Consider the following 15,398-nt stretch of genomic DNA (forward strand, 5'->3'; position numbering starts at 1 on the left):
GTCTTAGTTGTTATATGAGATATAGTATAAGGTAATTATCATTATTAGGTAATTATCATTATTAGTGTTTCTAAGTGTATTTGATTATGGGTTTGAACTTTGACTTTGTGTTTTGAATAATATAAAATTTAATTTTTAATTAACAAAAAAAATAAAAATAAAAATAAATTTAGCGGATAAAATATTAAATTAAACAAAAAAAAAAATTGTACTTGAAAACACATAAAGAACAAATCCATACTCTCATATTTGGTATTCATCCAACATCAATTTTTTTGTGTACTTATTATTGCAACAAATTTCTATTATTACAATTTATATCTTCAACAATATATTTGAACCAGCAATTACTTCATGCATTCTTCTACCTGCCAACACATTAAATTTAATTTGTTACAACTCATAGACAAAGATATTTACACAAAATCGAAAAAAAAAAAAAAAACTACAATACCCGTTGAAATTTGAATTTTACTCATAATTAAATCGTATTCTGTTTATGAGATTAGTTCAATAAAGTTCAACAATCGAAGATATAAATTCACAACAGTATTCATCCATACTTACAAAGAATTCTAAACTTCTTCTCCAATTCGAATATTTACTGTTTTGGATAACTTTTGGACCTTTTCTTTATCTCTGCAATGCAGCACTTGATGAAACATAGTTGACTTTTCCTACGCCTCCATATAAACATGCACTTTGCAGCGCATATGTTACCCACATGCATTGATACTTTTAGCTTCAGTAATTGCAAAAGAAAAAAATTTCTTCGTATATTTGGCAAATATATATGTGTATGTTTGATGTTGTTTATGTAGTGTTAATAAACCAAAGTTTAGGAGTTATTTATACTAAAAAATTACAATATAATTAATTTGATTGATTAACAAATTTTGTCAAGTACATATTACTGTTCATTTTTAGTAAGTATACTCAATTAATGATAATAATAATTTTATATACCTAATATTAAAATCTTAAATGTGCTAGATATAGAAAATTATTATTAACATTATTATATTATATTAATATTTATTGTGTGCATTATATATTTTTTTTTATTTTTTATATTTAAAAAATAATAATAATAAATCTACGTGGCGGACACGTGTCAGTCACATGGCGCTGACCTGGTCGACACGTGTCAGTCACATGGCGCTGACCTGGTCGACACGTGTCCATCAATATACCATGCAGATGCCACTTAGATATTGATGACTAAATTGCAAAAAAAAAAAAATTTACTTACTGGACTATTTTACGAGACTAAAATGATAAAAAAATTTAGTTACGAGAATAAAAAATCATTTAAATATATTTATCGAGAATATGATTACACATTAATAATTTCAGTGACACTCATATTCAATCAATCAAATATATAATCTCTAATATATAAATATTGAAAGTTGATTTATATGTAGTGTTTTATTAGTTCAGGCAATCTTTATAGTTAAATTTCTTTTATTTGTGTTTCTATTTTATATTTACACAGTAATTTGATGCTGTATTTGATGAGATAAAATATAGAATAATTCTCAAAGAATGTAGAGATTGCATAGCTACGAAATTTAATAAGTTGTTAAAAGAATAAAAACCTTATATTTACTTTCTATTGCTAACAAAAAAAAAATAAATTACATATTCAAAAATCAATTCCATTATTGTTTTTAAATGTATATTTTTAACAAATCTTGTGCAAAATATAAAAAATACAAAAAAAAAAAAAAAAAAAAGTATATCATCTAATAATAAGCATGGGTAAATATTAACATGGGATTGGTGACTAGTATTTTTTTAGTATAGGAAGAATATTATACTTAAAATATATATATATATATATCATTATAATACCATGTAAATTGAGTCAAAATCTAAAAGTCTCGTTTGAATTGGCTTCTGGCAAGAGCTTTTGGCTTTTGTTTCTAAAAGAAAAACAGTTTGCACCTGTTTGCATTGACTTCTGTCCAAAAGTAGAAGCATCTTAAAAAAAAATGCTTTTTTCATAAGCATATTGGAGTAGTTTTTGAAATAAGCAGAAATATTTTTCAGTTAAAATTACTTTTTTATCCTTAATAATAAATACAATAATATAATATAATATAAAAACAAATAACTTATATATTATATTTTAATACAAATTAAAAAAATATAATTAATTTATTATTTTTAATTTATATACTATATTTGGATTAAAATTTAAAATTTAAATACTGAAAGTAAATAGGAGTATATAAAAATTTTAATTATACTTAAATTACTAAAATATAATTTATAAAATTTTACAATAAATTATAAAATACAAATTATATAATATTATACTGTAATTTTATGTTTAATTAATATATTATCCTTAAATTAAAATTTTAAATTATAAATAATCAAAATTTAAAAGTACATTTTTTATATTTTAATTTAAAATCTTTAAATATAATTTATAAAATTTAAATTAAATTATAAAAGTGTTACAGAAAAATACTAGTATTATATTAACTGCATGTCCTTTTAATAATTTTAACAGTTTAAAAAGCACTTTCAACTATATTACATCCAAACAGTTTTTTTACGAAAAACTGCTTTTATAATGATTTATCCAAACACAAAATCGAACTGCTGCTTCTGCTTTTGGCTTCTACTTTTGCTTTTACTTTTGGCTTCTGCTTATTTTTCAAGTCAATCCAAACGGTCCTATAACTCGTTACAAATATGTAAAGATGAATATTTAAATCAATCAAAGTCTATTTTACTAGAAAGAATTAATTGATTTTTTTCTATGTAAAAATTTACATGTAAAAATTAATTAATTTCTTCTAGCAAATATATAATTAGGAAATATTCAGGATATAATTAAATGAGAAGATTAATACTCTCTCTGGCCCATAATAAACTATCCATTTTACCATTTTAGTCCGTTTCATAACAAAGTATCCATTTTTTTTTAGTAACGGTACTATCTGCGTAACATTACAAATACTCTTACAACTTACAATATATTATACAAATATCGTTACCTTTATATCACACAATACTAATAAGATTATTTTAGTCATTTCTACTTTGTTCCTACTACATCTCAATATAATACTAATATTTTTAAAACTCCGTGCAAAAAGCAAACGTTTGGACGGATACCTAGTTATCAAACGGGGGAACTACATATAGTTTAACCAGTAACACAATTTCTAACGAGTATTATTAAAAAATACAATATGATATATAATTATACACAACATATAAATATATACTATATTCACACACACACACAAAATCAACAATTCAACTTAAAAAACCACACTATATCTCAACGAGTGTATTTGCCTAAAAGAATTTGAAATACAACTATTGATTATATTAGACCCAATTTTAGATTTTAAAATCCATGTAGATCTTTTTTTCTTTTTCTTTTTTTTTTTTTTTTCTAACTTTTGTTGAAACTATTATGTAGATTTGAAAAGCCATTCGATAGAGATTTCAATTTCTTCCTTTGTTTTCTAATCTCTCTTCTTCATCCCTTCATTCTCCCATACACCTTTCACATAAGGCTTCGTATTGTTCGAAATCTCCATCTTCACCGCTGGCATCAGTCGCGATTTTTGTGTGAGTATGTAAGAATTAGCATGGTAGATGTGGTAGATTTGATTATATGTTTTTGAGTTACTAACAAAAAATAATAACCTATTTTCATATTTTCTTGAGCTTTAATTTGTTTAATTTATGTGTTTATATATATATATATATATCTGTTTGTTGTGAGTTCTTGCATGCACATCATATTGTCTCGAACGAACTATATAATTGAGTGCGGTGTACATGTTGTTATCACTCTCAATATATTGTAGATTTAAAGTAAAGAATATGACAATTTTTGGGGTACCAATCTAAGTGAAATTCACCGACCAAATATTTCTATCCATCAACTGAATTTCTCTTTTCAATTCAATCCAAATCTACTTAACGATCACTTGACCCAAGATTCACAAATACCATACAAAACTTGTGTTTCAATGGTTGTTTAGATTCGTTCCTCACAGAATCACCCCTCAATGCCTCAACACATGAATACTTATATTCGATCGACAAGTTTGATCTCCAATCTAGAAGTTTTGTTGAGTCTCCAAACATGTCAAATCCAATTGTCAAGTTCCTTCTCAAGAACAGTAAATAATTTATATAATATCACCTTCTTGATGAACTATATCTCACATCTAATTCTATGATTTGTAAATTTGAATTCTCTTCAACTCTAATTCTTTCAATCTGAATTTCTATCTTTTCATTTTGTCTAAAATATAATTAATCCGTCCACAAATTAACGTTCTATTTTCCTATTTATAATGTCTAAGAATTATTGTTCTCTTTTTATTTTTATATACAGAATATATTCTTTTGTCTTTACTTTATTTACTTTTTTTTTTCTATACATCATAAAAGGACAAATTTATCAATTATCAAAAAAAACTAAGGGTCTAAAAAAGTGATGTAAATATCAATTAGAACATTAAAAAATGGACTGAGGGAGTATATTTTTTAAAAATATTTCTAAAAATAAAATAGTACTCCCTCCGTCCCTTAACAATCTATCTATTTTTCTATTTTGGTCTGTCCCATAACAAAGTATCCGTTTCTTTTTTAGTAATTGTACTATCTACCTAACATTACAAATACGCTTCTAATTTACAATATATTACACAAATGTCATTACCTTTATATCATACAGTATTAATACTAATAGGATTAATTTAGTCTTTTTATCTTTATTTCTACTTTATTCCAATATAATACTAATATTCCTAAAATCCCGTGCATAAACAAAATGGAGAGATAGATTGGGGACGGAGGGAATATATTATTATTAAAAAAATGTGAGTATTGAGAATGATAAAAATTAGGAGCAAGTATAATGTATTTCAAATATATATGTGTACATATATATATATATTTGTAAACCCGTGAGTACCAAAATAGGTGTTTGTGTATTACCCAAATTTATATATATATATAATGTATATTTTAAAGCTATTATTCTTAAATCAACACTCAAATCTAAATAGTTCTATTCAGGCAGCCTAAAGTAATGTACAGGATTATAATAAAATCTGAAATATCATGAAGATAAACCAATAATCAATTTCATACATTCAAAACATTGAATGAAAATACATCCCTCTATATATATATATATATTGATATATAGATAATGATATGATATATGAAAAGGCAGAAACCTTACAGCAACGATTTACCTCAAATAAAAAAATAAATTAGTAGATACTCAAGGATATATATTGACATAAAAATTCAATGCACCTTACAGAATTGGAATACAACAAATATGATGAGGATAACTCAATAATAAAAAAGTTAAATACATCTCTATATGCACACACATTGATTTTTTATAAATTGATGATAGGTAATTACAAAATATTTAAAACAAGATGAATAATATATATATATATATAAGAATGTGAATTTATGAAAAATAATGGTTTGATATAATTATAGTTATTCTTTTTTACACTTGTTTTTGTTATTTGTTCTTGATTTCAATTTCAATTTTGATTTTTTATATTTGTTATTTCTGTTATATTAATTTATCTGTTACCCATATTTGCATTTATGAATTCCTTTTTTCCCTTTTGGTATTTAAGAGATAAGATCAAATCATGTTTTATAAATAAAGTAGTAACTAGCTAGATAGAGTGTTGCAATAGTTGAAACTATTCATATACATTACATGGTAGAGAGTTGTTTATATATCATTGCATTGGTTCCTTTTTTTATTGTTTTTAAATTTTTCTATTCACAGTGCATGCAGAGGTAAAAAAGAGATGGCTGGTGTTGAAATAAACTACGGTGCGGAGGAGGAGATAGAAGAAAACTCACAAGAATGTTTGGAAGAGACGGAGAAAATGTTCGAGAGCCAAGAAAAAGTTTTTCCGTGGCAACGACAACTCACCATTAGGGGAGTTGTCGCGAGCGCGGTCCTAAGTGTATTGTTCACCTTCATAGGAATGAAGTTGCATTTAACGGTGGGGATTGTCCCATCATTAAATGTCTCAGCAGGACTGCTCGGATTTTTCTCAGTGAAAATATGGGCTACATTGCTCGAAAAATGGGGTCTTCTAGAGCAGCCATTTACGCGCCAAGAGAACGCTGTTATTCAAACTTGCATTATTACATCGTCCGGCCTTGTCTTTAGCGGTTTGCATTGAATTTATTCGATTTCTTGATCTAGCTTCATTTTTTTTAATCCATTTTTAATCTATTTTTGAATCAAAATCTAACTTTTTGTTGTGATCATCATCAGGAGGGTTTGGAAGCTACCTTTTTGGCATGAGTAGTGTTGTTGCGAACCAATCGTCGGAGGCGAACAATCCTCTTGATGTTAAGAATCCAGCCTTGCCATGGATGATTCTTTTCCTCTTCATCATTAGCTTTATTGGGCTATTTTCAGCCATTCCCCTTCGCAAGGTTTTGCATCGATTTCGACATGGTTTTCTTACTACAACCTTAAAACATAAATCTTTCATTAATATTGATGTATGTATAACCTTTGGATGACTCAGATAATGATTGTCGATTTCAAATTACCTTATCCGAGTGGGACAGCAACAGCTCATCTTATCAACAGCTTCCACACTCCTCTTGGCGCTGAACTCGCAAAGTAATCCATCATCGATATATACATATATATATATATGTTCTTTCATTATATGAACATTTATGTCAGAATCATAATATTTCTTTTGTCTTAATTCAGGAAACAAGTAAAAACTTTAGGAAAATTCTTCTCCTTCAGCTTACTGTGGAGTTTCTTCCAATGGTTTTACACTGCCGGAAGCCATTGTGGTTTTGTGAATTTTCCTACCTTTGGCCTAAAAGCCTACGAACACAAGTAAGAAATTGGTTGCATTCAAATATTGCAAAAAAATTTCTCCTTTTATGTAATTTCTTTGTAAGATCTGATCAAGTTTACTTCATACAGGTTTTATTTCGATTTCTCGGCTACATACGTTGGTGTTGGTATGATCACTCCATTGATTACTAACGTATCTTTACTCTTCGGCGCGGTTTTGTCGTGGGGCTTAATATGGCCTCTCGTAGCCACCCGAAAGGGCCATTGGTATTCGGCTGAAATCGATGAAAAGAATCTTCGCGGCTTGGAAGGATACAAGGTAATGTTCTAATCGACTATAAAAGATTGATCGATATTGGTTGACTCCTGCTTGTATATTAATAAATAAATGATGCGTATCCTTAATAGCTTAAGCTTTTAGGTGAGACACTCATTTACATAATCTAACAGTCGATAATGTCTTACTTATGTTATGTTCATTTACAAGGTAATGTTCTAATTATCCGACCATAGAAGATTGATAGATGTTGGTTGACTCCCGCTTGTAGATTAATAAATCAATGATGCGTATACTAAATAACTTACGTTTTTAGGTGAAACAGTCATTTACATCATCTAACAGTCGATAATATTTTGATTATGTTTTGTTCATTTTCAAGGTCTTCATCGCTATCTCCATGATTCTCGGCGCTGGGCTCTACAACCTCTTGAAAATCTTATGCAAGATTTCGAGGGGGCTTTACAAAACATTTCGATGCATGAAACCGGTGGCGGCGCTCCCGGATGTGCCATCGATTTCTGAAACATCTTACGATGATGCGAGGCGAACTCAAATGTTCCTCAAGGATCAAATCCCAGCGTGGATTGCCGCTATTGGTTATATTGGCTTCGTCGCCGTGTCTACTATCTCTCTCCCGTATATCTTCAAACCCCTCCGGTGGTACTACATCGTCGTCATATACATGTTCGCGCCGGTCTTAGCCTTTTGCAACTCGTATGGTTGTGGAATTACTGATTTTAATTTGGCGTCGATGTATGCAAAGCTAGCCATATTCGTGATTAGCTCGTGGGCCGGAGCTAGCAACAACGGCGTCCTAGCTGGATTGGCGATGGGAGGAGTCATGATGAACATTGTCGCGGTGACTTCGAGCTTGATGCAAGACTGCAAGACCGGGTACATGACACTCGCATCGCCACGGTCGATGTTCATAAGCCAAATCATTGGGACCGCAATCGGTTGTGTACTATCGCCGTGCATATTTTGGCTTTTTCTCGAGGCGTTCGAGGATTTAGGGAAGCCGGATTCGCAATATGCTGTTCCATATGCTCTTATTTTTCGTAATGTCGCGATCCTCGGCGTCAACGGCTTCTCCTCTCTACCTCACCATTGTCTCACCTTTTGCTACGCCTTCTTTATCGTATCCATTACCATTACCGGCATTCGCGATTTTTTGAAGCCGAAATGGGCTCGTTTTGTTCCGATTCCCATGGCCATGGCGCTTCCGTTCTTCCTTGGCGCGAACTTCGCCGTTGACATGTGTGTCGGGAGCTTAATACTCGTCGTCTGGAAGAAGGTCGACAAGGCGGCCGCAAAGGCTTTCGGAACCGTTGTGGCTTCAGGGCTGATATGTGGAGATGGGATTTGGACATTGCCTAGCTCTATCTTGGCCATGGCTGGTGTGAAACCACCAATATGTATGAAGTTTGTGTCGAGATTGACCTAATTGGGGAAGACTTAGGGTTTGTCTATTTTGCTTGGTATGGTTCTTGGAACAAACTGGAAATTAATTCAGTATGAATTTGTAATCAATTTTTACTATTGAAATGTTTGTTTTCTTACTTATATTTTTGTTCTGCATTATATAATTTTATTTTTTATTTTTATATTATGTCTCAAAATTTAGATGCAAATATGTGCTTATATGATCAATGAGAGTTGAGAAAATATATGAAATATGACTATAATTAACCTTTTATATATATATATATATGCGAGCTAAGAGTATAGGATACTCTTGAAATGCAACTCATTATTGATATGGATAAATCATTGTAAATTTGTTTTGAGATAAAAATAGTTATCGAATATCATAGTTTGTACATAATAATAAAATAACAACTAATTAAATATAAATAGATATTTAATCAAATTATTCTTTTATATTTTAAATTATTACAAACAAAAAAATAAAGTTTATTTTAAATATATATAATAATATATTTTTAAATATGTAAGCATAAAAAGTATTCATTCTATCACCTAAATTTGTACCTTTTTTTTTGCTTTTTTATTTGTTAATCACCTAAAAATTTTCTTTTTTTTTTTTTTTTGTTAAATCAATACTTTACTTTTTTTTACTAATAACCGATGCAAGATAAACTGTAAACGCTAGTATTAATTTTATAATTGATGCAAACTAAACCATAAAAGCTAAACCGTAAACGCTAGTATTTTATAATCAATTCAAGCTAAACCGTAAATACTACTCCCTCCTTCAGATACCATGTCAACGTTGTCGTTTCTGTCCGTCCCATATATGTCACTTTCTTTTTTTGAAAATAATTACATACTTTAATCTCATTTTAAAATTTTTAATTTTTTTTAATTTTAATTAAATTAATTAGTTATTTTAATCTTAATCTTAATTTATAATTATTTATATTATAGGATAATTATTTTCACTAATGCATTCTTAATTATCTACTAATTACACCCTTCCTAAAATACCGTGTCTACAGTGTAGCAGACACGGTATCTGGGACGGAGGGAGTAGTATTTTACTATAATCAATTCAAGCTAAATCGTAAACACTAGTATTTTATAATCGATGCAATAATACATGCAAGCTAAACACCAAGAGCACTAGTATTTTGTAATCGATGCAAGCTAAACACCGTAAACGTTAGTATTTTGTAAACGAAACAAGCTAAACACCGTAAACGCTAATATTTTATAATCAATGCAAGCTAAACCGTAAACATTAGTATTTTGTAATCGATCAAGCTAAACAGCTAGTATTTTGGTATATAAACACACACTCACGTGACACTCTCTCCCTCACTTTCTTTCTCTTCACTCATTTCCCTTTCTCTCTAAATTCCATTACTCTACATTAATTGCTTCCTTCATATATATCTATATATATATATATATATATATACGTACACGACACCTTCTCAGTTTCTCTTTAATTCTCACATTTCCATGCACAAACAATTCACCCAATTAGGGTTCGTATCTATTTGATCTTGTACCGATCAATCCCAGATCAGAACTTACATCTTCATCAAGAGTTTCCTTAATTTTTTGCAAAAAATTAAGAAAATAAATAAATGGGTCCTATTGCAGTTGTAATGGAGTGGGGATTTGGTGACAAAATGGGGTTTTTGTGGGGTGCAATAATTAGGGTTTGGGTGGTGATTCCTATGCTGAGAATTGCTCTATACATTTGCTTCTTGTTTTCGTTCTTGTTGTTCTTGGAATGGATTCATATGATGTTTCTTGTTGTTCTTGGGAAGATCTTTCGAAGAAGGCCACAGCAGAAGTACAAATGGGAAGCATTCAAGAATGATGACGATTTGCAGAATAGTGGAAGCTGTGAGGGTCAGGATTTTCCTATGGTTCTTGTTCAAATCCCTATTTACAATGAGATTGAGGTTTGTGGATTTTGATATATGTTGTTCGAATTCAATAGAGAATTGAATGAATGATTGATTATAATTATAATTTAAATTAAATTAATTTAGGTATACAAGATTGCAATTGGAGCAGCCTGCAACTTGTCGTGGCCTGTGGATAGATTGATTGTTCAAGTATTGGATGATTCCTCTGATCTTCAAATTAAGGTATGCATGTCTTCTACGAATAGATAGTGATGCAATCTTGTAAATATATATATATATATATATATATTATTTTATTTAATTTGATCTCGTAGTAATGCTCAAATATTAAATTTGTTAAGAAAGGATCTGTGACTCGAATTTAAATTAATCTGTAATAAGTGAAGTTAATTTAACTTTATGAGCTAGGAAAATCCTAAATTTTTTTTTTTTTTTTTTGATATGGGATATACTCAACAAAATTAGACAGTTAGTACAGTTCATTTAAATAAATAAATAAACAATCATTAACATAATAAAAATATATATACAAAATTTGTTATTTTATATTTTATATAATTTCAATAAAACATTTTTTTAATAAAAATATTTTTTTCAAGTCTAAAAAAATAAATATAAATATTTTATAATATCTTTATAATTTTAATAATTAATAGCAGAAATTCTCAAAAAAAATTTTAAACCAAAATTAACAAAATTGAATGTTTTTAAATATAACATATAAATGGTTTCATTGTCATTTTACTTTAGCGTTATAAACAGCTAAGATTTTGTTTTACTATACACTTTAATACAAACACCTATTTGAATAAGCTAATCAAACTAATAAAAAAAAATGCATAATTAATTACTTAATATATTTGTTTCTTTAATAAAAATGTTTCAATACATTTTTCCTAAAAAAAAGAAATAATATATTACACATCCTCATTTAATTGAATCCCTAATAAAAAAAAAAAATGCTTAATTAATTACTTAATATATTTGTTTCTTTAATAAAAATGTTTCAATACATTTTTCCTAAAAAAAGAAATAATATATTACATATCCTCGTTATTTTAATATTAACTAGACAAAATATCTATAGCTCATATAAAAAAAAAATTTCATTCGAACCAAAATACAAAACAAACAAGCATAGTCTTCCAAAAAATTCTTATGTTACTTCGTTGCTGAGGTATCAAATTTTGCTTCGAGTTCAACCTTGTTGAGCTCGAACTATTCTTTCATGGTCGTCGCCTTCGATTGTCATTGAGTTGAACAAAAAATATTGCAGGATATGATCGGGAAAGAATGTGTAAGGTGGGCGAGCCAAGGTATCAACATTAAACATCAAACTAGAGAAACTAGGGTCGGCTACAAAGCCGGAGCACTTAAAAATGGCTTGATGTACAAGTATGTTAAAGAATGTGAGTATGTCGCCATCTTCGACACTGATTTTAGTCCGGAACCAGACTTTCTCCGGAAGGCCATCCCATATCTCATACACAATCCGGAAATTGGACTTATACAGGCTCGTTGGAGGTTTGGTAAGATGATCGATCCATCCTTCGCGCGAGTTAAGTGAAAATAGTTGTTGTCTGCAATATTTTAAATGAAAAATAAGTGTTGGATGTGATATGTTTGCTTTAGAGATAATAATAAAATATCTAAATGATATAAGGAATGTCGATTGATTTTTCAATGTGGCGACAATGGCTGAGGAATTATGTTATCCATGCGTATTGTCGAATAGTTTTTTTTTTTTTCAGTTAATGCAGATGAATGCTTCTTGACAAGGATGCAAGAAATTTCGCTCGACTTCCAGTTTATGATCGAGGAAGAAGGCGGATCATACATTCATTCCTTCTTCAATTTTAACGGTAATAGCCATTTCTATGAATTCTCAAAATACATAAACGACACTGTGTAAGTCTCAAATTTCCTTGATTTGTACATCAATTAATCGAAGAGAAACTCTAGGTTGTCATCTTGTTAGATGAAATTTTATAGCTTTGAAAAACTTTGGAAATATTAAAAAGTTACGTATTTGATGTGATACTTTGTGAGTGGAAAAAATATCTGATGGGATATTTTTTTTAAAAGTTAATGTTATAAAGTGTCAAAAGTTCAAAAAGTATACGTAAACAGAGTTTTTGGATGTTTAAATCCAGCGAAACAAATTCTCCGATGTGTTAGGAAGCGCCGGAATATGGAGAATTGCCGCAATCGATGATGCCGGAGGCTGGAATGATAGGACCACCGTCGAAGACATGGATCTCGCCGTTCGAGCTGGACTCATGGGGTGGAAGCTTGTCTACTTGGGAGATCTACAGGTGCCTTGATGCTTTTTGTTGAAAGATTATATAATATTTCATCCGTCTCAATTCAAAGTATTCCTTTTATCATTTTCGTCATGTCTCACTTCAAATATCTCTTTCCTTTTTTAATCAAAGTAATTCTACATTAATACCAAAATACCCCCGACTTTTATTTAAATTACAAATATATCATTACGTTATGTATGACATATACTTACTTTTTAAGGGCAAAAATATCAAAATCTCTTAGACACTTTCACTAACCAATAAAATACTATTATTTCTTGAGCATGTAATTAATTATATAATTTTTTATTCTCTTCAAACTTTTAAGTGAGATGATCGTTTCACATGGTATTAGAATGGGAGATCCTGTATTTGAGTCTAATCTCTCTTTGATGAGGTTTATATTTACAACAGGTGAAAAGCGAACTTCCGAGCACTTTCAAGGCGTACCGTTCGCAGCAACACCGATGGGTGTGTGGTCCTGCAAAATTTATTCCGGAAAATGGTCAAGGAAATCTTGAAGAACAAGGTATGTGCATAGTTTGTCGATGATTTGCCGCGAGAAGTTTAGAGCAATAACTAATCGAAATTTTTTTGTTTCAGGAATTATCGGCATGGAAAAAGTTCTACATGCTATATAACTTCTTCTTCATCCGTAAGATTGTCGGGTGGCCAACCACATTCTTGTCGCACTCCGTCGTGATACCATTGGCAAGTTTATTTCCAGAGGTTGATGTTCCAAAATGGGGACTTGTTGTTGGACCTTTTGTTATCGCCACAATAAACACAATTTTTACGACTCCAAGGTCTAGTTTTCGCGACATGTTACACTTGGCCATCGTTTTAGCGCGAATGCTCACAAATGTTTGATGCTCGAGTGTTTGGAAAATTCAGGTCGATTCATTTGGCGGTGCCGTGGGTAATTTTTGAGAACACAGTGTCATTTCACCGAACGAAAGCTTTACTTATCGGGCTTTTCGAAATGAAGAGGGCTAATGAATGGATTGTCACGGAAAAGCTCGGAGACACCCGCAAGAACAACACGAATTTGGGAGAAATCAAGACAAAGATGACAACTCGAATCGAGCGCTTAAGAGATAGGTGAGAATATGGAAATTTAACTATCTAGTTTATCCTTTTTCGAATTTGCGCTAACAACGAATGCGATTTCTTTATTAGGATACGGTTTCAAGAGCTGGGCTTCGCCGTGTTCCTTTTCGCTTGTGGATGCCACGGGATCTTCTATGGCGCAGACAAATATTATTTCTATCTCTTTCTTCAATCTATTTTCTTTACAATGGCGGGACTTGGATTGTTCGGCACTTTTGTCCCAACATCTGTTTTCTCACACAAACTCGACTAGATAGATCGAAGCCTCCATGGATATAAGCATGTAGCATGTATTACGCCTAAATAAGCACTGTGTTGTATTGTATTATAGTAACGTGCCTTGTATGGCAGGTAAGACTTAAAGACGTCAACTAGATAAAAACCTCCATGGATATATAGGCATGTAGCATGTATTAAGCTTAAATAAGCATTGTGTTGTATTGTACTATAGTAACATGCCTTGTATGGCAAGTAAGACGTAAAGACGTTGGAAATCTTTGCTTATTGGACAAGTTCATTGAAATCTTTGCTTATGGTTAAGGTTGCAAGTTTGTTGATTGTATGCTTGAAATTAAGTCCATTTTGTAGAACTCATTATTTGGTAGAAGCATATTTTGTTTTTAAATTGAAACAAATTGGAATATTAATTAGATATATGCATCTCTCTACATTAGGGATGTTAAAATTAAATCTAATTCCAAAATACAAAAACATTTGACTTGAAAATTTTTAAGTTTGGATTTGAACTATTCAAATTTAAGAAATCAAGTCGATCTAAATCCAAAAATAAAAATAATCAGATTAAATTACTGGATACACGAGAGTGATTTCTTTGGGATATGACTAATAGAAGAAGTACCAAAGGAACAACCATTTGTATCAATGATAGTCTTGTGTAGTAAACTCTCAAAAACAAAAAATCGTGGTTATGTCTATCATCATGTGAAGTTGAATTTATAACATCGAATTTATTATAAAATAATAAAATTATACTAATTTAATCAAAATATATAAATAAAATAATTATGTAAATTTTTTATTATTATATAAAATAATAAATATTTAAATATGGAAGAAATAAAAATTTTAAAAACCTTACCTAAAGTTGTACATAATTATGAGTACAAAAAAAGTAATAATAAATAGGTTCTTGCTAAGATTTAAACTAACATGGCATGAGATAGGGGTGTCAAAATTAAATCCAACCCGAAAAATCGAAACCGTTCGACCTGAGATTTTTTTCAGTTTCGGGTTTGGGCATTTCGGGTTTGCAAAAAATCGGGTCTACCTGAACTTGAAACAAAAAAAAATTCATCTCGGATCGTGTTTCGGGTTGACCTGATAACCCGAAATATAAAAATCAGATCGGGTTTTGGGTTTCGTGTTTCGGTTGACCTGAAATTATTTATTATTAATATTTCAATTTATAATATTTATATTATTTTAAATATAAAATATTATAAAAATTAAAATAAAAATGAATATCTTTTAGGTCA

At 29.9% G+C, this 15,398-nt stretch overlaps 1 protein-coding gene and 1 pseudogene across 1 annotated transcript; both read left to right on the forward strand.

Annotated features, from left to right (window-relative positions):
- The first annotated feature begins 6,017 nt into the window (after positions 1–6,017).
- Positions 6,018–8,586, forward strand: LOC127239377 (probable metal-nicotianamine transporter YSL7). Its single transcript, XM_051257489.1, has 5 exons — positions 6,018–6,207; positions 6,314–6,477; positions 6,573–6,670; positions 6,992–7,181; positions 7,522–8,586. Exons 1-5 carry the CDS (start codon positions 6,018–6,020, stop codon positions 8,584–8,586), a joined length of 1,707 nt encoding a protein of 568 aa, XP_051113446.1.
- A 1,654-nt stretch (positions 8,587–10,240) lies between these two features.
- LOC127239271 (glucomannan 4-beta-mannosyltransferase 2-like) lies at positions 10,241–14,155 on the forward strand (annotated as a pseudogene).
- The last annotated feature ends 1,243 nt before the right edge of the window (positions 14,156–15,398 follow it).

This window comes from Andrographis paniculata, unplaced genomic scaffold (assembly GCF_009805555.1).
Source record: "Andrographis paniculata isolate CXL003 unplaced genomic scaffold, ASM980555v1 Contig77END, whole genome shotgun sequence".
NCBI classification, from domain to species: Eukaryota; Viridiplantae; Streptophyta; class Magnoliopsida; order Lamiales; family Acanthaceae; genus Andrographis; species Andrographis paniculata.